The following is a 23,801-nucleotide window of genomic DNA, read 5'->3' as shown; positions in this document are numbered from 1 at the left end:
ATTCTCCAGAAACTTGCCTCTAACCCACTTGTTGTTTGAGGCCAAGCATCTTGTTCAGCAGGCTTCATCCTTGCGGCACTCTGAATCCTGCACACTGTACCATCTTTTTGTTATCTGGTTCTTATTTTGAGAAAGATGTTGGGGCCAACACCAGGATCCATTTTGTTCTGGGGAGGTCTTGTTTGGCACCTAAAGGGTTATTTTGTTTTTGTCTCCAGAAGAAAAGCAGTCTGCCATACTGCTTGTCTTTTGGAGAAAGGAAAGCTTTCCCTTTTCATTTTAGAGCCTTGCTATCCTCTCTGTCCCTGCTTCTGCTACTCCTTTGGTTCTTTCCCTTGTGAATATCATCTCTTCTACATTTTTACCCCAAAGGTAATTAAGGGGGAATTCACAGTTTTGTTGCACACAGACTTTAGATTGACTGCTTACCTTCTCAAACTAGAAACATGAACCTAGACTTTGGGAATCTAGGGTATTGTGGTCAACCTCCAGGAATAAACTCTCGCCAGGTGAGTAAGGTATTTCAGTGGGTTCAAAAGAATGAGAACCAGATGTGGCATTTGTAATCATCCTAAGACTGTGAAAAGTGCTGTGATGTGGTGGTAGCCCTGTCCCACCCCCCACCCCGTTTTCTCCAGGCTTTGTCTGTGGTCTGTGGTCTGTGAGGTTCATGATCTCTTTCAGCCTTGATTGCCAAAGAGCACTTGAAATATGATTCCACCTCTAATGACTTTTTTCTGACTGCTCCCCAAGGCAGGTTTATCTGCCGATCATTAATCCAGAAATACTTTACAGTTGTCCCTTCCCATTGGATCCTAGGTGTTTGCCCACAGTATACACTATATCAGATGTTACATATGTTAGAGGGATTTTATGACATAATAAAAGTTGAAGTGAGAATCTCAGTTATTCTGCACTTTATTCTAGTAGGAAAAATCTTTAGCCATCCTTGTTTAAATTCCCTGATCTCCCATATGTTTGCTCCCACCAATCAAGAGTACTTATGAGCCTTAAAACATATGACAAGGACTTTTCATAGAAACAAAGTTGGCATTTAAATTGTTTTTGCTGTGACCATGTGGATGAAGTGAAAATGAAGTTTTCTTCCAAGCTGAGGGCATCATGATAAATGTCTATATGTGTAATCATGGTAGGTGACAAAAATATGAGGAAGACATGATGCTACTCTTGAGAGGTTTGCAGTTTAGTTGAATAATTAATTTTGTTAAACATTTACTGAACTCTGTGCTGTGTTCTGTGGATACAAAGCATTCAAGTGAGCTTACTGTTTGGTAGGGAAGCCATTGCAAACAAATAACTACAGAACAGTGTGATAAGTGCAGCAACAGAAATATGGATGCAGAGCAAGACTTGTTTAACAGGTTCATGGAGCATCTGCTCTATGCCAGACAATATAAGCCTATGCAGTGGCCTTATCATGAAGTCAAACTGACAGTCCTTGTCTTCATGGACTTGCAGTCTAGCAGGGCAGACGGGCGTTAAGTTAATTGATGTGTGACATCAAATTGTGATAAATAACATGAGCGAAAACAGTGCTATGAGAGAAGGGGGCCAGAATTTAGGGACCAAAAATAAAGTTTTAAACTAACAGAATCATGGAGTAAGGGATGCTTAAGCCTGAGACCTGGAAAAATGACTGTGGAGTAGTTCCTGCTGCACAACAAGAGGCATTGGGAAAAACCTTGACTAGTTATAGCTGAAAAGTCAATATGGTAAGAGACGCAGACTAGGGAGGGGGCGGAATAAGGTTGGAGAAGACGAGCTGAGGCAGGGCAGAATCTTATTAGCCTCAGTGGAGATTTTGGACTGAATTCTAAATACTATGCGAAACCAGTGAAGGGTTTTACATATTTAAAAGATGGTTCTAGAGTAATCTAGAAGAAGATTGAGAAATAGGCAAGAGCAGAAATGGGGAGACTACTTTAGAAGGCTCTGCTGTGGTTTTGGGGAAAGGTGGCTTGGGGTTGGCCTTCAGTGGTACCAATGGAGATAAAGAAACATGGACAGAATGGATATCAATTTCAGAGAAAGAGTGAATACATTTTGGAAATGTCATTGAAAGAGTGGATAGGGCTTTAAAGAAAGGATGACATCCAGTTTCCTGGCTTGAGCAACTGAGTAGGTAGATGTGCCATTTATTGAGATGGAAATGACTGGAGGAGGGGCCTATTTGCTGGAAAAGATCAAGAGTTCAGGGCAGGCTTTACGGAGGAGGCAATCCTTAAAGCAGTTCTTACAAGGAAACATTGTAAAAAGGTAAATCAGATCTAGGTGAGTAATAGTAAGTGCTCTAAGAGTTTAGCAGGAGAGATCAGCAGTTACTCAAGAGATTAGAGAATATTTTTTGGAAGACATGGGACATGAACTTGCCTTTGAGCATTAGGTGATACTTGAGTTAGTGCAGGAAAATCATTCCATGTTGAAAAGCCATATGAACAGAAATACTGAAATAAGTCATGTGAGTTAAATCATAAGACCAGCTTTAGAACTAAGGAAGTTGGATCAGGAAATGAGGGAGAAATAATAAATGGAAAGGGGCCAAATTTGTTAGGGAAGAGTGCCCAGAAGCGTGATAGCCAAGCTGCAGTTGGTAACAGGTGGAAATTGATGGTTTATCTGGTATTTGCTGAAAGAATTGAAATCTGGAAGATTGGATTTTGGTTTTGTATCTTAAAAATTCTTGGTGGTGCCAGCATAGAATAAAGGTTTGGATTGAACTTAAAAGTCCAATGGGAATGAACAAGAAAAACAAAGAGTATTCAAGTAACTTGATAGGGAAGAAAAATCAAAGTTAACTCTCAAGAACTTAAACCTTAGTAATTGGGAAGACGATTTTTAGTAAAAGTGAAAAGGTCTGACTGCGCCTGAGTGGGTTGAATAAGAAGTTTAATTTTAAACATGTTGAGAATGAGAGTTCCTAGTGGGGTAGTCTCATGAAGAATATTGAATCAGATCAGGCTGAACACCTGTGACTTCAAGCTGTTTTATTTTTAAACAAAGAACACCTTGACCAGAAGGAGCCAGGTTCTACATAAACTTTAGGCTAAGAGAGACCACTACTCATATGTTAAGAAGATAGAGTGTTCCTGTACTTGACTGTGTGTCTCGTATTTACTTCTCTTTCTTTTTTCCCCTTTATTTGATTGATCCTGCTCGATGTTTTTTTAAGTAACGTTTTCTGTACTTTTAAGGATAACTCCTTGGATCACCATTACTTTGTATGAGATTGTGCCAGCCTTGTACGAGATTGTGTCATTTGCTCATTTTTTCTTCATGAGTCTTGCCCCTTATCTCTCACACACACACACACACACACACACACGCACACACACCTCCCACAACTCTTCTCCCCTTTTAAAATCTCTTTCAAACAAGTTTGGTGGGAGGAAATGAATGAGGGAAGACCCTTTCACTTTGAAAACCTGTTGAGGTGGAGATGATAGTTTAACATGTATACAGAATATTGAATTACCCCCCAAAGTCTGATAAACACTATGACCCCAGTCAAAACCCTTGGCTCTGGATCATACATTCTTCCTTGAATATCCTAATCTTTGGAGATTCTAAAACCTGCTAGTCTTTATTTGCTGACCAGATGGATGACTGTCCTTAAAATTTTCATCTTATTTCTCACTGGCTGCTGTGTTTTAGAGAAAAATGCTTGGAGGGTGGGGGCTTTCTCCAGTAAAGAGCTCAAGGGTAGACTCCTTCAGTTCCTTTGTCTTAGCATCTTCTTGCCCCCTCCCACAGAGATCCATATGGCTTTGGAGATAGTCGAGATACAAGACGTGATCGATCGCCCATTCGAGGAAGTCCAAGAAGAGAGCCCAGGGATGGCAGAAATGGCCGGGATGCTCGAGATGGCAGAGACATGCGAGACCCCCGAGATTTGCGGGACCACAGAGATAGCAGAGACATTCGGGATCACCGAGACAGCAGAAGTATGCGTGATGCTCGGGACATGAGGGATCTTAGAGACTTTCGTGACCTAAGAGAGACTAGGAATTTTCGAGATCACCGAGATCCCATGTACGACAGATACAGAGAGATGAGAGACTCCCGAGATCCCATGTACAGGTAACCTCTACAGTCGTTCTGCTTGCTGGTCTTTGTTTGTTTGTTTGTTTTTGGTAGCAGTCTTTTTTATGTTTGTTCTGCTGAACTAATTGAGAACTCTGTACAGCAGTGCCTTTCCCAGGCCTATGTTTCCGGTGTCTATCACCACGAGAGATGTGCTGCTTAATAAATATTTGCTGAATGTGTGATTGAAGACGGATTTTGCTTAATGAATGAATCTGGGTCTCTTCTTGTGGGCTGTGAAAGGCACCGTTGTGCAAATGGAAAAAAAGATGGGAGTGCAGATTGTTTTGGCCATGCGGGACCACAGGGTAGATGTACAAATGGCCAATAAATAGGTGAAAAGATACTTGACATCCTTAGATAGCAGAGAAATGCAAATCAAAACCACAATGAGATAGCACTTCATACCTACTAGGATGGCTTTAATACATTTTTTTTTTTTAATGTTGTTGAAGTGTAGAGGAACTAGAACCCTCATACATTGCTGGTAGGAATGCAAAGTAATATGACTGCTGTGAAGAAGACAGAAGCAGAAGATATTAAGAAGGAGTGGCAAGAATACACGGAAGAACTGTACAAAAAAGATGTTCACGACCCAGATAATCATGATGATGTGGAGGTGATGGAATTTGTATGAGATTGTGCCATACACAAAGCTAGTGGAGGTGATGGAATTCCTGTTGAGCTGTTTCAAATCCTGAAAGATGATGCTGTGAAAGTGCTGCACTCAATATGCCAGCAAATTTGGAAAACTCAGCAGTGGCCACAGGACTAGAAAAGGTCAGTTTTCATTCCAATCCCAAAGAAAGGCAATGCCAAAGAATGCTCAAACTACCGCACAATTGCACTCATCTCACATGCTAGTAAAGTAGTGCTCAAAATTCTCCAAGCCAGGCTTCAGCAATATGTGAACTGTGAACTCCCTAATGTTCAAGCTGGTTTTAGAAGAGGCAGAGGAACCAGAGATCAAATTGCCAACATCCGCTGGATCATGGAAAAAGCAAGAGAGTTCCAGAAAAACATCTATTTCTGCTTTATTGACTATGTCAAAGCCTTTGACTGTGTGGATCACAAGAAACTGTGGAAAATTCGGAAAGAGATGGGAATATCAGACCACCTGACCTGCCCCTTGAGAAACCTGTATGCCGGTCAGGAAGCAACAGTTAGAACTGGACATGGAACAACAGACTGGTTTCAAATAGGAAAAGGAGTACGTCAGGGCTGTATATTGTCACCTTGCTTATTTAACTTATATGCAGAGTACATCATGAGAAACACTGGACTGGAAGAAATGCAAGCTGGAATCAAGATTGCTGGGAGAAATATCGATAACCTCAGATATGCAGATGACACCACCCTTATGGCAGAAAGTGAAGAGGAGCTAAAAAGCCTCTTGATGAAAGTGAAAGAGAGCGAAAAAGTTGGCTTAAAGCTCAACATTTAGAAAACAAAGATTATGGCATCTGGCCCCATCACTTCATGGGGAATAGATGGGGAAACAGTGGAAACAGTGGCAGACTTTATCTTTTTGGGCTCCAAAATCACTGCAGATGGTGACTGCAGCCATGAAATTAAAAGACGCTTACTCCTTGGAAGAAAAGTTATGACCAACCTAGATAGTATATTCAAAAGCAGAGACATTACTTTGCCAGCTAAGGTCCGTCTAGTTGCTATGGTTTTTCTGTGGTCATGTATGGATGTGAGAGTTGGACTGTGAAGAAGGCTGAGCACTGAAGAATTGATGCTTTTGAACTGTGGTGTTGGAGAAGACTCTTGAGAGTCCCATGGACTGCAAGGGGATCCAACCAGTTCATTCTGAAGGAGATCAACCCTGGGATTTCTTTGGAAGGAATGATGCTAAAGCTGAAACTCCAGTACTTTGGCCACCTCACGCAAAGAGTTGACTCATTGGAAAAGACTCTGATGCTGGGAGGGATTGGAGGCAGGAGGAGAAGGGGATGACAGAGGATGAGATGGCTGGATGGCATCACTGACTCGATGGCTGTGAGTCTGAGTGAACTCCGGGAGATGGTGATGGACAGGGAGGCCTGGCGTGCTGCGATTCATGGGGTTGCAAAGAGTCGGACACGACTGAGCGACTGAACTGAACTGATGACTACTGTGAAAAAGTTTGGCAGTCCTCAGAAAATTAAATGGAGTAGAATTAATGATTCACCAGCTCCACTCTTGAATATATATCCAAAAGAATTAAAAAGAAGAACTTACATAGATGGGTGTGACTGTACATAGCAATACTATTCACAGTAGCCAAAAGGTAGACACCACTCAAATGTAGACACCATCAATAGATGGATTAAAAAGTATGATATATCCATTCAGTATATTATTCAGCCATAAAAAGAAAGGTCATTTTTATACTTGCTAAGCCTTGATAGACCTTAAGAAATATGCTACATGAAATAAATATTAAGCTACATTGTCACAAAAGACAAATACATGTTTTCACTTACATGAAATATTTAGAAAAGGCAAATTCATAGTAAGATTAGAAGTTACAGAGATCGGGGGTGAGTTTCTGTTCAGACTGTTAAGGATGATGAAAATTATTTTATATATGTGTATTTTTTTTATTCTTTGTTTTAACCGCAATTTTTAAAAAGCACAAGGAAGGAGGCTTGGGGTAGGGCCTAGAATGGTTCCTCAAATATCAGTAATTACTACCAGTTATTTTGTGTGTACTTTGGGCCAGGGAGCTTCCATTATGCTGAGAGTGTTCTGTACGTCTTCCCAGTCCTTTTGGAAGGTGGGTTAACTCAGTCCCAGCCACAGAGCTGATAAGCAGTGAGTCCCAGATACTAATTTTGTTTGCCTAATCCCAAAGTTCTGTGCCTTACTGTGTCTTCCTCACAGATGGCTGGGTCTTGAAGAGTTCTCTGTATTTGATTTTTGCAGGAGAAAACCTTTAACTTTGTGCACGTTTCTTTACCTTTTCAGAAGAGAAGGCTCTTACGACCGATACCTGCGAATGGACGACTACTGCAGGAGGAGAGATGACGCTTACTTTGACCGTTACAGAGATAGTTTTGATGGACGAGGCCCACCAGGCCCCGAAAGTCAGTCTCGTGCAAAAGGTAAAGTAGAAGAAACAGTTTATTCTTGTCACAAATAGAACACTTTATAAAAGAAAGAGGAAACTAATAACCAGCTGGAAAGGAGCTAATGACTTGGCTAAGCAGTTCACAAAAAGAAGAAATACAAATGGCCTGTTCATTTGTAGAGAGCATTCAGCTTGAAAATCATTTTTTAAATGCAAAGTAGTACTGTCATCTGGTTTAGTCACCCAACAAGAAGAAATAAATATGAAATACTATCAGTAAGAAAAGAAATGAACTAAACATTGGAGCTGAAGAGGTTAAATGTTTGTTTTTTGCTCATTGACCAAATAAATATAACTATCTTTATTACCTATGTAGTATGTGGGGAGAGTTGTTTTATTTATAATTTTTACCTAAGAGCATCTATTTTTTAGATAAAGACATGTTTTTTAAAGCCTTGATTTTCTCAATATATTTAATACATCTTTAAGATTTTTTAATTGTTTTATTCCTGGTCAAATTAATAACCTCATTTGTAGTTTGCTACAGAACTTTACTGCCTGGTTTTGTTTAGGATTTTTTTGTTGATTTTTTTTAACTGCCTGATTTTTTTTTTTTTTTTTTTTTTAGCAAATTACAATTACCTGTCAATAAGAGTCTTAAATGGTTGTCCCAAAAATGAAAATTAGGATAATAATGATATACTATCTTTTGCCTATCAATTGGCAGGAGGTTTTTTTTTTTTTTTTAATGACAAAACTCAGCGTTGATTAAGATATGGAGAAATAGCACTAGGTGATCCACCCCAAAGAAAGGATGAATTAGTAACAGCCTTTCCTAAAGGACATTCTGGTAGCATGTATCAGATTAAAGCAACCATGCCTTGTAATCCCTTCATTCCATTTTAATGAATTTATAATAGTAAAAAAATAATTTTTTTTCAGAAGTAGTCTAGAGGATTACAACCTTTGCCTACAAGTAGTTCAAGATTGAAAATAAGGCCTGTGACTTACTTTTATAGAAAGGCACCGTCCGTGTTTCAGTTTTCCCTGTGTCATCCTGCAGAGCGTCTGAAACGTGAGGAGCGTCGTAGAGAAGAGCTCTATCGTCAGTATTTTGAGGAAATCCAGAGACGCTTTGATGCTGAGAGGCCTGTTGATTGTTCTGTGATTGTGGTCAACAAGCAGACTAAGTAAGAACCCTTTGGATTTTTCCCGAGTGAGGAGAAGAAGCAGAAGAGAAATTAGAAATTTAGTCTTCTTGGTAGCTGTACGCACTGCCAAGGCTTTGTACGTTGACATTGCTGTACTGTGTTAACCAGAGTTCTTTCAGTTGTAGATGACAGAAAACCCACCGCAAACTGGCTTGGGCCCAAAGGGAAGTTTTTAGTTTGCTTGACTGGGACATTCAGGCATGGCTGCATTCAGGGTTAGCCTCTCATAAAGACTTGGTCTTTTGTGTTGTCTTCACTCTCAGACAAGCTTTCTACTTGAAAAGACAGAACAGCGCTAGCTCTTGACATGTATCTCCTTAGCTTAGCAAACCCGTGGAAAGAGCTGCTTTTTCCTGTTGCTTCCACCTGAAGGCCTGGAATTGTTTCCCATCCCTGGACTGTCCCTTTGGCCAGCAGTGCTGGGATGCCCTGATTGGCCAGGGCTAGGCCATGTGCCCATGCATAGTGCTGAAAGTGGCACTAACCCTGTGGAGCCGGGGCAGACTGAGTGGGAAAGGGGTGCCTTCCCAAAGGAAAATCCGAGGGAGTAGATGTTGGTCAGGTGAAGCAGTAGATGCCCCCTTTGTGCGACGACCCCAAGCCCGTACGTGGGAAGGCAGGCATGTCTGCATTCACCAGCCGAGAGACTGGCTTTGTTTGGGAAGTGCCATGGCCTTGCAGAGCTGTTAGGTGGCCGTGCCAGCCAAGGCAGAGCTCGTGGCACTGTTCTTCCTACCTCTGTTTCACATTCTTTCCTTGAAGAAGCAGCTCAGAGGTGCAGAAGGGAGTGTAGCAGCTTGCAAGTTTGGCAGCAGCTATATTCCCTTTCCCCAAGTGGCTAGTAAAGAACTTCATGTATTTTCTAGCAGTTTGGGGTTAAAGAGCTAATTTTCAAGGCAGAAGCTAGGGAAATAGGTGTTAAGACACCAAACAGCAGGCAGAGTTCACAGGCTCTGGGCTGCCGTGTTTAAAAATAGATTCTGCTTTAACTTGCAGATAACTTTTTTGCCTTTTTATTTTTAAATGCATGATAATAGCTGTCATTTTCTGAGCACCTACTCTGTACTACTCCATGTTAAGCGCTTTAAATTATTTTTCTGATCTTCATAGTAATCATGTTTCACATGTATTCATTCATGAAATTTTTTCTGTGTGTGGCAGGTGCTAGGTCCTGAAGCTGTAATGCTAATGAGCAAAACACACATGGCCCCTTCCTCTTGTGGAGCTTATACCCTAGTTGGACAGATGACAAATATAAATGTATTGGTCATGAGTCTTATGAGAAGAAATATATCAAGGATCTGATTTAGATTGGAGAGAAAGTTAAGGAAATGACATATGAGCTGAGCCGTATTATTCCTGTCTGATTGGTAAAGAAACTGAGGTTTGTAAGAGGTAAAGGGATTTGCTTAAAGCTTCAACTTTGCAAGTAAATGTTAGGGCTATGATCCAAACCTATCTCTAGCATTTAAAACCCATGCTTTTTTCACTGTGTTGTACAGCCTCTGCCAAGACAGAAATGTGCTACAAATCTTAGGCAACAGTATGGTATTTAGGAATGACCATCAGACTAGAGAATCAAGAGAAGGGCCTGGGATACTAAGTCCTGTTCCATTGGGAACTTCTCCGCCAATATAAAGAGAAGGAATTGGTTTAGATTTTTAGAGCCTGAAGAGGGTGCTAGGGAGACACTGGTAGAGCTAGGATTTGAAGTCTTCTGGCTGAGGTGCCACTGTACAGATTGGGAGTCGATCAGGGAGTACTCAACTGGATCCTGTTTGCTTCTACAGAGATTATGCTGAATCTGTGGGGCGGAAGGTCCGAGACCTAGGCATGGTAGTAGATCTAATCTTCCTCAACACGGAAGTCTCACTGTCCCAAGCCTTGGAGGATGTCAGCAGGGGAGGCTCTCCCTTCGCTATTGTCATCACCCAGCAACACCAGATTCACCGCTCCTGCACAGTCAACATCATGTTCGGAACCCCTCAAGGTATGGAGGCCCCAGTGGGTCACAGTTCCAGAAACTTCCAGATGCTAGTCCATTAATTTTTTTATGGCTTACTCAGAAGCAGCAGGCTTTAGGTAAAGGTATTTCAGCTCAGATGTGGTAGAGCCCTTTTATAAGTGCGTGACAGAAGCTTGCACAGTCATTTATTTGTTTGATCTTCTTTCATTGCATACAGTTCTGGGCCTGCTGTGTATGACGTTATATTCAGCCCTTAGGTATGTGCAGTGATGTGTTAGTAAATGTTTAACAGCCAGTTCTGGGGTGGGGATGGCGTGGTTTATAGAATTTCCTGACTTCCATGGTGTAAATACTCCCACCGTGTTCTATTTCAAGCCACCAACATGAAGTCACTTCAGGGCAAGTTGGGAAGAGAGGCGCACAGTCTGCTCGCACCAGTGAGAGCCAGCCCAGCCCTGGCACACACTGCACTGAGGGTGGCGGAGCCCCTGCTTCACCAGACTTTGGAACGAGGGGCACAGCGTGTGGCAGGCAGTTAGGAGACTTTTTGTTAGTGTGCTGGAGAAGTCAGTGGAGGGACTTTGAGAAGAGGGAGGCGGCCTTGACCTCCTGGAGGCCCAGGGTCGGTTCCCTGAAGTCCTTGCCTGAAGTAACTTTTAGTCCTTTGCTCCCAGATCGTTGAGACTCAGTCAACTGATTCCTTGCTGATTGCTCTCTCAGCACAGACTTTTCCCTTCTCCCACCACCCTGGGCCCTCTGTCTGCCTGACCAGTTTTACCCATAAGCATAGAGTGTAGAAGCCTCTCCAGCAGGCCATTCGCCTCTCTGTGGAACACTCCTCAAGGTGTGTGAAGACATTTATATCAAGTGCCAAGAAGTCTTCTTATCACCTTATAAATCTTGTTGCCCAAGGTTGAGGGGAGAAGGTTATTGAGGGTCATAATTTGATCTTAATCCATAACCTTTGAACCTTTTTGATACATTAAAAAATCAGCTCTGTCCTGAGGAGCGTGGTGGAAAGCCAGGCTTTCCAGAAGGGCTGTGTGGACCCCCATGGCCTGCCTCCTGTGGTCATTCTCCACGTGGTCTTTTTGAATCTGTGAGATGTCATGTTTCTCTGGCTTTCACTACACGTCTGTGATCTAAGAAGTCCCCTTAGAACTAGCTTTCTACAAGGGTGTCTGCCTCCCACTGAAGAAACCCATTCTTTGTCTTCCAAGCTGCATCCCCTCCCGCCCCACCTCTCCCCATCCCCATTCCAAGGCTTTTTGTCAGTGAAATGGTTTTCTTGCTTGTTTGAGGTCAGGAAAGGCTTGGTAGAGTTCAGCAGGTGGGCACTCAAATCTGTCATGGGAGAAAATAGCTCATGTCATTCCCTCCTACAGAGCATCGCAACATGCCCCAGGCAGACGCCATGGTGCTGGTGGCCAGAAATTACGAGCGCTATAAGAATGAGTGCCGGGAGAAGGAGCGCGAGGAGATTGCCAGACAGGCGGCCAAGATGGCTGATGAAGCCATCCTCCAGGAAAGAGAGCGAGGAGGCCCCGAGGAGGGAATGCGCGGGGGGCACCCCCCAGCCATCCAGAGCCTCCTCAACCTGCTGGCCGACAACAGGTACCTCACTGCTGAAGAGACTGACAAGATCATCAACTACCTGCGAGAGAGGAAGGAGCGGCTTATGAGGAGCAGCACCGACTCTCTGCCTGGTGAGCTACGTGGCAGGGCCGAGGTGAAGTTCTGACTCTGCATTTCTCTAATCCCCAGGCTCTGTTGGGAGGGTGGCAGGCCCAGGGCTCTTTGGGGTGGGGAAGGGAAATGAGCACATCCCATGGGTTTTCCTGCATGGGCCATCTGTGCTGGTGTAATAATGGTAACTTAAGATTTGGGTACTGAATTCTGATCCCTGTAGTTAATGTGGTGGTGGGTGGGCTAGTATGGCTGGCTCCCTGGGAACCAAGATGGATGCCCCTTTTTTTTTAAAGTAGTTCTCTGGGGGAACTAAGCTGTTTACTGAAAACAGCACATACTATGAAATGGCCCCTTTGGGAAATTGATGTTATAGTCTGTGTACTGTGTGATTGATGTAATCAGTGATTGTTGTTCTTCCCTGGGCTGCTAAGCCTGCCCATGGAGGGTATTTTTCAACCAGATACCTCTTATTTCTGTCTTCTAGGCCCGATTTCCCGTCAACCACTCGGGGCGACCTCGGGTGCCTCACTGAAGACACAGCCAAGCTCTCAACCGCTCCAGAGTGGCCAAGTGCTCCCGTCTGCTACACCCACTCCAGCTGCACCCCCCACCTCCCAGCAAGAGCTTCAGGCCAAAATCCTCAGCCTCTTCAATAGTGGCACGGTTGCGGCCAATAGCAGCTCTGCATCCCCCTCAGTTGCTGCCGGAAACACCCAGAACCAGAATTTTTCCACAGCAGCGAACAGCCAGCCTCAGCAAAGATCACAGGCCTCTGGCAATCAGCCTCCAGGCATTTTGGGACAGGCAGGATCTGCTCGGAACATGGGCCCCAGGCCTGGGGCTCCTTCCCAAGGGCTCTTTGGCCAGCCTTCCACCCTCCTGGCACCTGCCAGCAACTTGGCTAGCCAGAGGCCCGTGTCTTCCACAAGTATCAACTTTGACAATCCAAGTGTACAGAAAGCTCTGGACACCCTGATCCAGAGTGGCCCTGCTCTCTCCCACCTGGTTAGCCAGACCACAGCACAGGTGGGGCAGCCCCAGGCCCCCATGGGATCGTACCAGAGGCATTACTGAGGCTAAATCTCAACTTCCCCCAGGTCCCTCTTCCCCTGGCCTCCTACCTGTTGCGTTCTAAGTAGTTACTTGGAGGATGTTCTCTGCGCGTACCCAGGTCCACATCGAATGGCATAAGTTTCTACCACCTGCTCTCTTCTGCCCAAGGCTATTGTTACTTATTCCTTCCAGAGTCAGAGTTTGTACTGCCTTGGAGGTGTATTTTTTGTTGTTGGGGTTATTTTTATTTTTTTTATTTTTTTTTATTTTTTGATAGAAAATAAATATCTCTGGGGTCATGGGCAGTATAGGTGTCTGGGCTCCGTTTGTATTTCATTTGTCTCTGTCAGCTCGATGTGGGGGCGGGGAAGGAAAAAGCAGCCAAGTCCCAGCTGGCTGCGTTTGGGGTAGTCCTTTCATGGCGAGAGCCACTGCCTTTATTCATTTTGAACCTCCCCAAGGCTTTCTGGCCTCACACAGGCCCACCAGAGCGCGAGCTCCAGCTTGCGTCCCTGTGCAGGGTTGTAGAGCCGCAAGCTGGGCTTGGTAGGCATGGTGCCAGTGCGCCCTGTCCCACGAGTGTGGGGGCTGCCTGCGGAGTGGTAAGCAGGCTGCTCGGGAGTTGTTGAAGAGGGGCCATGGCAGTCACTTTTCTGCCTGACCCAGAGTAGTTCTTGGTTTTTCTCTTTTTTTTTTTTTCTTTGTGGCTTTCATCGCAATGGAAGATTTTCCGTGGACTGAGCAGCACCGGTCACCAGCAGTTTAACCCAAACTGTGAATCTGGGCCCCAACCACTCTGAACCCTTTGTCAGCCTCTTCCTCACCAGTGGTAGTTTCATGGAGTTGGCTCTGAGAAGACCACCCTAGACTCTGGTGGTGAACACCCATTTTTTCAGTGATTGCTCTGAGCTTTTGGCCCAGAAATCAGGCTCTTGTTCTGTTTTCTGAGCAGCAGGAGGTAGGGACCATTTTGATGTCAGACTTTTGGTAGCTGGACATGTTCTTGGTGCAGGCGGCTGTTCATAACTTCTGAGCCAGAGTGAAGTTACTAGAGGGAGGACCTCTGCCTGCTGCTCTAAGTGGAGCCAAAGGAAGTTGCCTTCTCCCTAGGGATGGTGCTCCTTAGCACCTTGTGGATCAGTCTCAAGGGACCCCTGGCGGAGACATGGGAGAGCAGTGACTTCAGCTGAGTCCTTGCCAGTAGCTGAGTAAACATTGGTTTCCAAAACTCAAGGTCCCCAGATGGCAGTGTTTTGTTCTGACCTGTTTGTGTTATATATAGTGTTGTTTTTGTTTTTTTTTTCCCCTCTTTGGAACTCCTGTGTTGTCAATAAGATGAAATGATTACTTTTTAATTAAAATGTAAAAGTGAAAGCCCTCTTGTCTTTTTTTGGGTGTGAGTGTCGGTAGGGCCTCTTTGTGGGCACTCCTTCCCAAGCGCATAGGTGAGGGTCCCTGACCATGCTGACTGGCTTCAATCTGTCGTGAGGTCTGTCCCCTTTGTCCTCAGCCTGCAGTCGGGCCTCAAAACCTCTTTGAACCCTAGCTTCTCTCATACAGCTCACCTATTTAGAAGCTTTAACAACAGTTTGGAGTAAAAGCCTGCTGGGTAATTGTAATGGTGTGTAAACATCCTTGTTTGTGGCAGACTTTCAGTGTGTCAGAGGCTTGTCTGCTTATTCTAATGAAAACGGAATGGCGAGGAGGCCACTTCTGACCAAAAGGCCTTGGAGAGAGGGGTGCTCTCCTGTTTTGATTTTGTCTGTTGCCAGCTCATCATGCAAGGAGTTGGCAGAACCAGTGTCCCAGGTGGGCGCACTGGGGAGCATTTCACAGAGCTCCCCACTGGGAAACGGGGTGGATGTGGTGAAGTGACCACCACAAGGCTGCCAGTAGATCAGGGATGAAGACACCATCAGCGCCCAGCCTGCCCTGGAGATGACGTCTTGGGTGTTTGGCAGGGCTCCAGAACTATCAGTACACAAACTAGGCAGCTAGACCTGGAGGATCAGCCAACAAACTCTTCTGTCAGTGGTGGTCAGTGTTTCTGATTAAGAGTCCGGTCCTCACGGGGGGCCCACTTTGAATACCCCTCTTCCCACCTGGAGTGTCCAAACAGCACACCTCAGGCTGTGAAGGGTATAATAAAATTATTTTTATTGCATTTTGTGCAGACAGGAGTCTAAAAAATTAATACAGTAAAAGCTATAAAGCATTAAATGGGAGCATTCAACAATAAAGGAAAGAACCAACCCTCTCCTTTTCATCTTGGCACAAAGAACACAAGATCAATACTGAGGCAGAATGCGAGATACTGACACACTGAAAATTAAAGGCAGGCCTAATAATAGTAATAAATACTCTTGATTTGGTTTGCAACCTCTCCTATTTACAAGGGTTTTCAACTTCATTGCATTGCCCTGCACATAGATCGTCTAAAACAAAAGCAACACTAGTTATCACTACAAGGCTATTGAAATATTGCACTCAGAATAAAAGTCACTTGAATGGACATGAAACATCTAGCTACATGATTATAAAGATAAGTTGATGAGTGACGGGTGAGAACATTCATAACAAATATTGCACATGTAGCACAGAAAACTTGGGGGTTTGTTGTGGGATGTCTGTTTTCATCAATGGAAACTGCTCTTGCCAACCAGACAGCCTGGGCCCAGATAGTGCAACTTTGGTTCCCTAAGTGATGTTAATACAGCCCCCTTTCGGTTCTGCCTAGCCCACCACTTCAGCCTGAGAGTGCTAGGCCCCCAGAAGGCTAGACCCAGCTGTGGTTCTCAGAGGGAGGTCTTGGAGGATGGGGGTGGGAAGTGCTGGTGTCTAATACCTCCAACTTCTGATTACTACCCGAAAAAATCTATCAGACCCCTGATCAAATTTCAGAGAGGCCTTGGTCTAACCGCAGGCGTCCAAACCTCCTCCAGCCACACCTGACCCAGTCTAGATGGCACCAGCGCCAGCTCTGCCTTGGGCTCAAAGGAAAGGAGGTGGTGAGGTCAGGAGTCCCCAGAAGCCTCAGCTCTGGGAGGTGGACGGGATGTCTAACTAGGTGCAGTCAGGGCCCTGGGGCTGGAGTTACTGTACCCAGCCCCAGAGGGCGCTGGAACGAGCATGCAGTGCATGTCCCCGCCCCCCCCCCCCCGTAGTAACGTGCCCTGGGGGAAGGGAACCCGGCCAACGGGGTTTCTCTAAGGGAAGAGGGCACCTCTGGCCGGGCTGGCGGAGCAGAAGCGCCAAAGATTGGTGTTGGAGAAGCCAAAGGCCTTGGGCCCTAGTTGGAGGAGGGCAGAGAGGCGCTTAAGAACTAAGCAAGTGGCGACTCCAGCTCTCCCCCAGGCCCAGGTGCCTGGGAGACGCAGCTAGAGGCCGCTGCTAGGCAGCGAGGCCCGGCCCCCAGACGCGGAGAAGGCGGCTGGGTCCCCGAGGCCGGAGTTGCCGGATGGGAACAGGGTAGGAAAAGTCAGGGGCAGCGCTGGGGCCACCCCGGAGGGTCCGGCCCCTAACCCAGAACCGCCCCCTCCTCCCTCACCTGTCCCAGGGAGGAAACTCCGGGGGAGGGGCCGCCCTTCAACCCCCCACCCCCCGATTTCAGTCTTTGGCGAAGAGCCACTGGATAGGGGAGTAGGCGACAAGCCGGTGGAGGAGAGACGCCTGCTCCCCCAGCGAAGGCACCGGGACGGGGCTTCCTGGGGGCGGGGGCGAGGGCCTCTCTCAGTTCCTCTGGCTTAAGGAACGCCCCTCCCCTCTCCTGGCCCCAGCTTGCATAAAGAGCCGATGAGAAGAGGCTGCGCGCGTCTCTGCAGCCACTAGTGGAAGCTCACATTCGCTGGGAGGCGAATCCAGGAAAAGTTGGGACACTTGTCTCACTTCGTCTCCGAAAAGATCTAGAGGGAAGAATGGTCGGAAGCCAAGGGGGCGCGGAAAGGGTGAGGAGGCGTCGAGGGGTTGAGTGGTCGAGGGACCACGAGTTCCGCCTGGGCCTAAAAGCACTTTTGCTCTCAAACGCTCGGACGTCAAGGAAAACCCAGCCTCCCGAGGCCTCCGCCTTCCCTGGGCGCGCCCCCAGCGGGAGAGCGCGACTGCGGCGAGAAGAGAAGTCCGTTGCGCTTCTAAGTCACAGAAATATGGGGACGTTAAAAATACACGCGATGTCTCCTGTACACTATGTATACGCTCGGCCGGCTCGCGCTCGTGGCCGCGAGAAGAAGTAGAACGCAGACGGCGGGGCGCCTCCTCGCCACCCCGCGCGCTCCGGGCCGCCGGGGGAGGGGCGCAGAGTGCGGGCGGGGCGGGGCGCGGGAAGAGAGGGAAGGGGCCGGGCGGACGACCGGGGGGTCCTCGAAGCCCCAGGTCTGCTCCTCTCCGCAGCCTCCTCCGATCTTTATTGCAGCGTCTCCTCCGGCGGGGCGAGGCCGGGCTTAGAAAAAGGGCGGCCGGGGCCGACGCGCCAACGGGACTCTGGTCTCCGGGAGGGGAGGTCTTCGGGTCCGCCCCAGCCTACGTGGCCTCCGGGCTTCAGGCAGCGGGGAAAGGGGGCCAGGGCGCGGGCACAGGGTCTGTATGTAAACGGTGACAGCGGCGGGGGGCGCGGCGAGGGCTCCGGGGCCGCGGGCCGGACGCGCTCGGGCCCGGGTGTTTGGTCCTGGCTCTCAGGAGTAGATGGTGATGACCTCGCGGCCGCCGCCGCGGACCAGCATCACCCGGTCCAGGCGCTCGGTGAGAACCTCGAGGAATTCCATGTCTGAGCGCCCGTCAAGGAGAAAGACCGTCCCCTTTCCTCCCCCATGGAATCAGGCTCCCGTTGGCCCCAGCGGAACGCGGGGCTCGCGACCCTGTCCGAGGTGCTGATTCTGAAGCCGACCCGGCTCAGCCATTCCTTCCCAGGGCTAGGACCTAAGTCCCCTGATGTCCGCCTCCCTCCCTCCTCCCAATTTTAAGCCCAGGATACAGTTTTCGTCACCGTTGCGGTTGCGGGGAGGCCCAGGCATGTTGAGCAAAACAAGCTTGGCATCCTGGGATTTCTTGACGATGACCTCGTTCAGCCGCACGGCGGTGTGCATGCGCCGCACGTTGGATTGGTTCCTGCGGGAGGAAGCCAGGGAGGAGGAGGGCACGTAAGGCTAGGAGAGACGGGGTTCTTGGATCCAGTCGCCCCTTCCGGCACCTCCCCGCCCCCAGCACTGGGCTGCTGGGATCTGCTCCTTGCAAGCCAGGGACCACCAACCCTAGACCACTCCAATCTGGGCTACTCAGAGACCCCAGAGGTCAGGGGCACGAGTTGAGGGTTCATGGTAAAGTGAGAAAAGTAGGGAACCTGGCCAACCTAGGAGAGAATTTAAAAATTCTGAAGCACTTACAAGTTCTCCCACTCCCTTCAGGAAACATAAGAGAAGCAAAGAGAGGAAGAAAAAGGAGAGGGGTCAGAAAAAGCAGGAGGAGCTGAGGACTTGAGCCACCATCAACACCCTGCGTGCAGACGACTCCTGTTCTCCCAGACCCCCAGCCTTCACCTTTCCACTGCCTGCACCTGCGCGTTCTGACCCTTAGCAATCAAGCCCAACCTAAGTCCTCAGACAGAGCAACCAAGGGGAGTTCTGGGCTGGGCCTTCCAACTACCAGGCCAGGACCCCTTCCACTCATTTACTCTCCATGGGGAGCAAAGACCCTGTAGGCTCACCCCAGACCCCAGCCCTTAGCCCCCAGGCCCGTACGGCTTCATGCTGAAGAAATCCTTGATGCCCTCAGAGGAGACAGGACTGGGGCCCTTGTTCTTCTCTGCCACCGACTTGTCCTTGGTCCAGGTGAGATGCACTTTTTCTGGATCTGCCTCGCCCTCCACCTCAGGCTCCTCTCCCGGAGATGGTGAGCTGCTAGGGCAGCTGGGAGCACTTTGGTCATGGATCAGCTGCACCTAAGGGATGAAAGAAGGGATGGCGCACAATTCATTTGGAGACCAAAGATTCTGCTCCCACCGGTTGCAGCCAAACTACCCGAGCTGCATACCTCCTCTTCCGGCTTCTCCTCACTGTCACCAGCCGTCTCTTCTGGGACGTTGAGACGGAGCCGGGTGTTGGCTGGATTCTTTCTCCGGATTGAGCCACGAGACTCATCTGTGATACTCTGGATCTAGGGAGGGACACAAGTTGGTGCCATGGTAATCACTACCCATGCCCTGCAAAAAGCTAACCCCAAAGCTGATGTTCAGCCAGGATGTGCACTTTCAGGACCTGTGCCAGTTGTTAAAATACTGCAATGCTTCCGCACCAAATAGCTATTGTCCCAGTGATATGGCCACCCCGACTCCTCTCCAGTACCCCTGGCCTTCCCACCCTCCAGCGACCAAAGGCTTGACACCTGGCCCAGCTGAGCTCCACCTCAGGGCCGGTTCTGACTGGTCGGTGCACTTCTTACAATTGTCTTGTCACCCACCTCTGAGAGCTCTTCTGTCCCCAGCCCCAAGGACCCCACTCGCTGGGGTGGGGCTTTCATCCAAATGCCAGAGGGCTGATGGGCCCATGTTACCCACACGGGAGAGACCTTACAGCCAGCCTTACCCCGTGAGAATTCATCACTGTTACCCCTGAGAACCCACCATCCACACCCTAGGAGGTTTGCCCCCAGCTCTCATCATCAGCTGCATCCTGAAATATCCACTCATTACTCACTCTCTAAGGGTCTATCACATGATACCTTATCCCCCACGCTGCAGCCCACACCCCTGAGGAGCCACCATCCATGCACATTTAGCTTCCACTCTTCCCCCTTGGGCCCCAGAAGTCACGTCGAGAGCAGATCTGTCACCCTTGCCAAAGCCCCTCTGTGTCTTGGCTGGGAGGCTGGAGACAGGCAGCTGCAGCGTGCACCCTTGCTGCTGGGGAACCAGCGCCAGGAGGCAGCAATACCAGTGACTAGGAGTGGGCCATCCCAAACCTGTGCAGCCCCAGAGCTGGCAGCAGCTTGAGATACTCCAAGCCCAGCCAGGGCAACCTCACCTCCCGCTCCCGCTCATTCTTGGTTAAATGCATTTGTTTGAGGATCTGGGAACGCTGCTCCATCACCAAGGTCTTCTCGTAGGTGTAAGCAGAGATGTCGCTCTCATGCTGTGGGCAGGCAGGGGTGGGATGGGGGAGAGGGGCAAGGGAGGAAAGTATGAGCTCCGAGCTCAGGTGCAAGGCCAAGAAAAGGGAGGCAGGCCCCCTTCCTGCTGCCAGCCTAGGACTTCCCTGTCCAATGACCTAGTTTAATCAACAGTTGTGGGAGGAAGGACAAAGCAGAGGGCAATGCTCCTTGAAGGCAAGGCAGCTCATTCCCTCCTCAGCCAAGCCCGGGACTGGGTGAATGAATGGGTGAATTAATGAATGAGTTGATTAATTAATTACCTGGGTGAATGGAGAGGGGGAAGAAGTTAAAAAAGGAACACAGAGATGAATGAATACATACACATATGAATGAATGGGTGAGTGAGTGAATAAATACATTAATGAATATATGGGCGGATTAATGAATATACCATTAGAGGGACGGATAAATGGTGCTGAGTGGAATGGACGACGAGAGGCTTTAGAGTGTGACTGCTAGAAGCGTGGACTCTAGAGCCAGTTTGCCTGAGTTTGAATCCAGGCTCTGCCACTTGGTGCACGTTTGGGGCAAATTACTTAATGTTTCTGTGCCTCAACTTCCTAATCTGTAAAATGGAAATACTGATAATTGGATAACTATATCTATTTCATTGGTTGCTATGAGAAGTAATGTATATATAAAGTGCATAGAACAGTGCCTCCCATATAGTCAACATTCCTAGACATGTCTGTTCATATAAAGGAGGCGAGGCAGGGTGGGTGAGTGGGTGGCTGGATGGATGGGTGGAAGGGCTCTTGGGTGAACATGTGAGAGGTTTAAAAGTGGATGGGTGTGCCCAGGTTCCATCCCTGGTCAGGGAACTAGATCCCCCATGCCACAACCAAGAGTTCACAGGCTGTAACTAAGGATGCCACCCACCACAAAAATCGGCCTCAGTACCACAACTGGGACCCAGTGCAGCCAAAGGTGGATTGGCGGGGCGGGGGGTGGGGGGTGGGGGGGTGGGGTGGGGAGGACCTTAGCAGCACAAGCTGATGGGTACTGGGGTTCCCCTATTTGGTCCTGGGCCCAAGGGCAAAGAGGCCAGCGGGACTCCAAAACTTCAGAGGCAGCTCCTGGGGGCTCACCATCTCCACCACCTCGACCTCTGCGGTGATACGTAAGTGGTACAGAAATGTGGTCAAGTCCTTCTTCATCTGGATGCTATTGTCGTCCATCTGGGCCACGGTGAAGATTCGCATCTTGCACTTCCGCCAAACCTGAGAGATGAAGGGGACCCAGAAAGGTCCAGTCCAGATGCCGTGCGGAGACCCGGGGCCAGACCTCGTCCTTCACCCTTCCCACCCACCTTCCCATACATCCAGGTAGTCCACCAATCCTCTATCTTGGTGGCCACTCCCCACAAAAATGCCCCTGATTAGGTGAGGGTCCCCCCGCCCCCCCTTGAAGCATCACTCGCTAGAGTTAAACACAGCTCTCCTCTATAATTCAAGCACATTTGCCAGGGGAGACACAGTCAGTTCCCAGCACCTCAGAATAAAGGAGGTGACTGGAGCCCTCTACCAGGAGCTGGGCGGAAGCCCGCGAGCCCCTCCGCGCGCGCGGCCACGAGCACGTGCACACGGGAGCGTGCGCGGCCACGAGCACGTGCACACGGGAGCGCGCACGCGGCCACGAGCACGTGCACACAGGAACGCTCACGCACACGCACCTTGTGGTGCCGCAGCAGGAAGGGCAGCAGCATGAGCATGCCGCCGTCGTGCACAATCCACCAGACGTCGATGCTGCCTTCAGAGAAGCGCTCGGGGTTCCCAGGAAACATGGAGACATTCTTGGTGACCAGCAGGGCCAGGTGGCCAGCCGTGGTTTCCCGGACCAGCTCTGGGGGAGACCAAGAAGATGGCAGACGGTAAAACAGTGACCCTGGTCCCCTCCTTGGCACCCAGCACTCCTCCCCATCCCTCCTCCCGCCTCGGCCTTGGGCTGAGGAGTCAGAAAAGCCCCATCTGCCTGGGCCGCGTTTGAACTTGGGAAAAAAGAAAAAAGAAAAAACACCTCTCTGGGCCTCAGTTTCCCCACTGGTCAAGTGGTAATAAGGACGCCTGCCCTTTCTGATTAAGAAGGCGACCCTGCGGCACTCACTTAATCCTCCCAACTACCTTCTAACTGGGATCTACTGATAAAGCAGCCTCAGGGTTTACCAGCTGCCGTGACCTTCATCTCTCCATGCATCAGTTTCACGGCCCTAAAATAGAGACAGCCATGCCTAGCCCTCTCAGGCCTGCTAAGAGAATTCGAGACTTAGAGAAAGCCACCACTTGTCTAGCGCACAGAATGCAGTCCGTAAGTGTTAGTTACTGTGTGACTTATTATCCGCTACTACCAAAGAATCCGATGCTCAGAGAGGGTGAGGCACTTGTGAACAGTCACACAGCAAGGAAGGGCCAGAGGTTAGATTTAGACCCGGGCCTCAGTAGTGCCTTCAAAGCTGTAGGTCTTCCCACTGGCCTGCACTGTCTTCCCTGAAGGGTTGTGAGCCCTGCAAGAGCCAAGTCTGTCTCCTTCACACCTAAGTCCCTGGGCTCCCAGCACAGTGTCTGGCACCTGGCCAGCTTTGAACACCATCACTTGTATATGCTGAATCCATACTTGTTATGCCTGGGAAGCCGTCCGCAGGCCCAAAGAAGAACCCACCCCCTTGAAGCCCTCCACCACTCCCAGCCCAGCCAGCTTTACCAATGAAGTTCCTCCATGTCTGGTGATCTTCCTTCTGTCGCCAGTTGCGGGGCCAGCCAACGAGTACAGTGTTGTGCTGAAGCCCCCCGAGGCCCCCGGACTGAATCAGGTGGGACACGCCATCTCGCAGGTTGGAAGAAATCACTACCTGGCAGAAGCCTTTCACTTTCTCCGCCTCCATCAGGCGCCGGATGGACTGGGGTGGCAGGGATCAGAAAAGGGCCAGCCTCAGGCCCAGGCCTGCCTGGCCCTGCTCAGCCCCTTGCAGCCTCCCTACCTCCCATCTCTCCTCTCCATCATCCCGATCTTCCTGAAGCTCAGCTCTGATCATGTCAGCCCCTGGCACCCCGTCACCTATGGCCCCTATTCCCCACTACTCAAGCAAAGCTCTTCATGATCAGACCCCATGCTTCCCATCACCCTGCCATGGCTCACAGATTCCCCAGGGAAGCTCTGTCCCACCACCCAGACTCCCCCTCCCCCATGTTGTCCATGACATCCTGCCTGGCCCAATTCAACCATCACCTTCTTCAAACACCACCCCTCCACCCAGACCAGAATGAAACTAGGCTCCTCTGCTTAGCCGGACAATTTGGTTTTAATGATTTTTAAAAGTTAGCATAATAGTAGGCATTTAAAACACACATTCAATCTGCGTGATGAAGGAAGTGTTTTATGACTCTCAGTTTATAGCTAAGGAAATTGAAGCTCAGAGAAATTAAGACTTGCTTCAGGCCATATGGATAATGGATATTATTGCAGAGGTTCAAATCCAAGGGTCTGATTCCATCCTTCACACTCTTAACCAATCCCCTAATGTCAAACAGCAAGTGCTCCAATTTCTGCCTCTGCCCTAATCTGTTAATTCAGCATGCAGTGGCTGAAAATA

At 48.7% G+C, this 23,801-nt stretch overlaps 2 protein-coding genes across 6 annotated transcripts in view; one reads left to right on the top strand and one right to left on the bottom strand.

Annotated features, from left to right (window-relative positions):
* Positions 1-14,452, top strand: part of NCOA5 (nuclear receptor coactivator 5) — a 30,586-nt gene extending 16,134 nt beyond the window's left edge. For 2 of the 4 annotated variants that reach the window (XM_069548693.1, XM_069548694.1), the window contains 6 exons: positions 3,772-4,098; positions 7,057-7,193; positions 8,223-8,349; positions 10,161-10,360; positions 11,722-12,065; positions 12,510-14,452. In XM_069548693.1, coding sequence (XP_069404794.1) covers positions 3,772-4,098; positions 7,057-7,193; positions 8,223-8,349; positions 10,161-10,360; positions 11,722-12,065; positions 12,510-12,557 — 1,183 coding nt within the window. In that variant the 3' untranslated portion in view covers positions 12,558-14,452. The remainder of the gene's footprint in view (positions 1-3,771; positions 4,099-7,056; positions 7,194-8,222; positions 8,350-10,160; positions 10,361-11,721; positions 12,066-12,509) is intronic. The other 2 variants (XM_069548691.1, XM_069548692.1) reach the window with 1 other exon arrangement.
* A 2,741-nt stretch (positions 14,453-17,193) lies between these two features.
* SLC12A5 (solute carrier family 12 member 5) overlaps positions 17,194-23,801 on the bottom strand; it is a 34,751-nt gene continuing 28,143 nt past the window's right edge. For both annotated transcript variants that reach the window (XM_069548689.1, XM_069548690.1), the window contains exons 18-26: positions 22,913-23,108; positions 21,888-22,057; positions 21,304-21,435; positions 20,089-20,196; positions 19,100-19,222; positions 18,808-19,007; positions 18,454-18,468; positions 18,045-18,178; positions 17,194-17,837 (exon numbers count right to left, since the gene is read on the bottom strand). In XM_069548689.1, the coding sequence (XP_069404790.1) occupies positions 17,746-17,837; positions 18,045-18,178; positions 18,454-18,468; positions 18,808-19,007; positions 19,100-19,222; positions 20,089-20,196; positions 21,304-21,435; positions 21,888-22,057; positions 22,913-23,108 (1,170 nt within the window). In that variant the 3' untranslated portion in view covers positions 17,194-17,745. The remainder of the gene's footprint in view (positions 17,838-18,044; positions 18,179-18,453; positions 18,469-18,807; positions 19,008-19,099; positions 19,223-20,088; positions 20,197-21,303; positions 21,436-21,887; positions 22,058-22,912; positions 23,109-23,801) is intronic.

This window comes from Ovis canadensis, chromosome 13, assembly GCF_042477335.2.
Source record: "Ovis canadensis isolate MfBH-ARS-UI-01 breed Bighorn chromosome 13, ARS-UI_OviCan_v2, whole genome shotgun sequence".
Taxonomy (NCBI): Eukaryota; Metazoa; Chordata; class Mammalia; order Artiodactyla; family Bovidae; genus Ovis; species Ovis canadensis.
The sequence above is the reverse complement of the archived record's forward strand: the minus strand, read 5'-3'. Positions and strand labels throughout refer to the sequence as shown.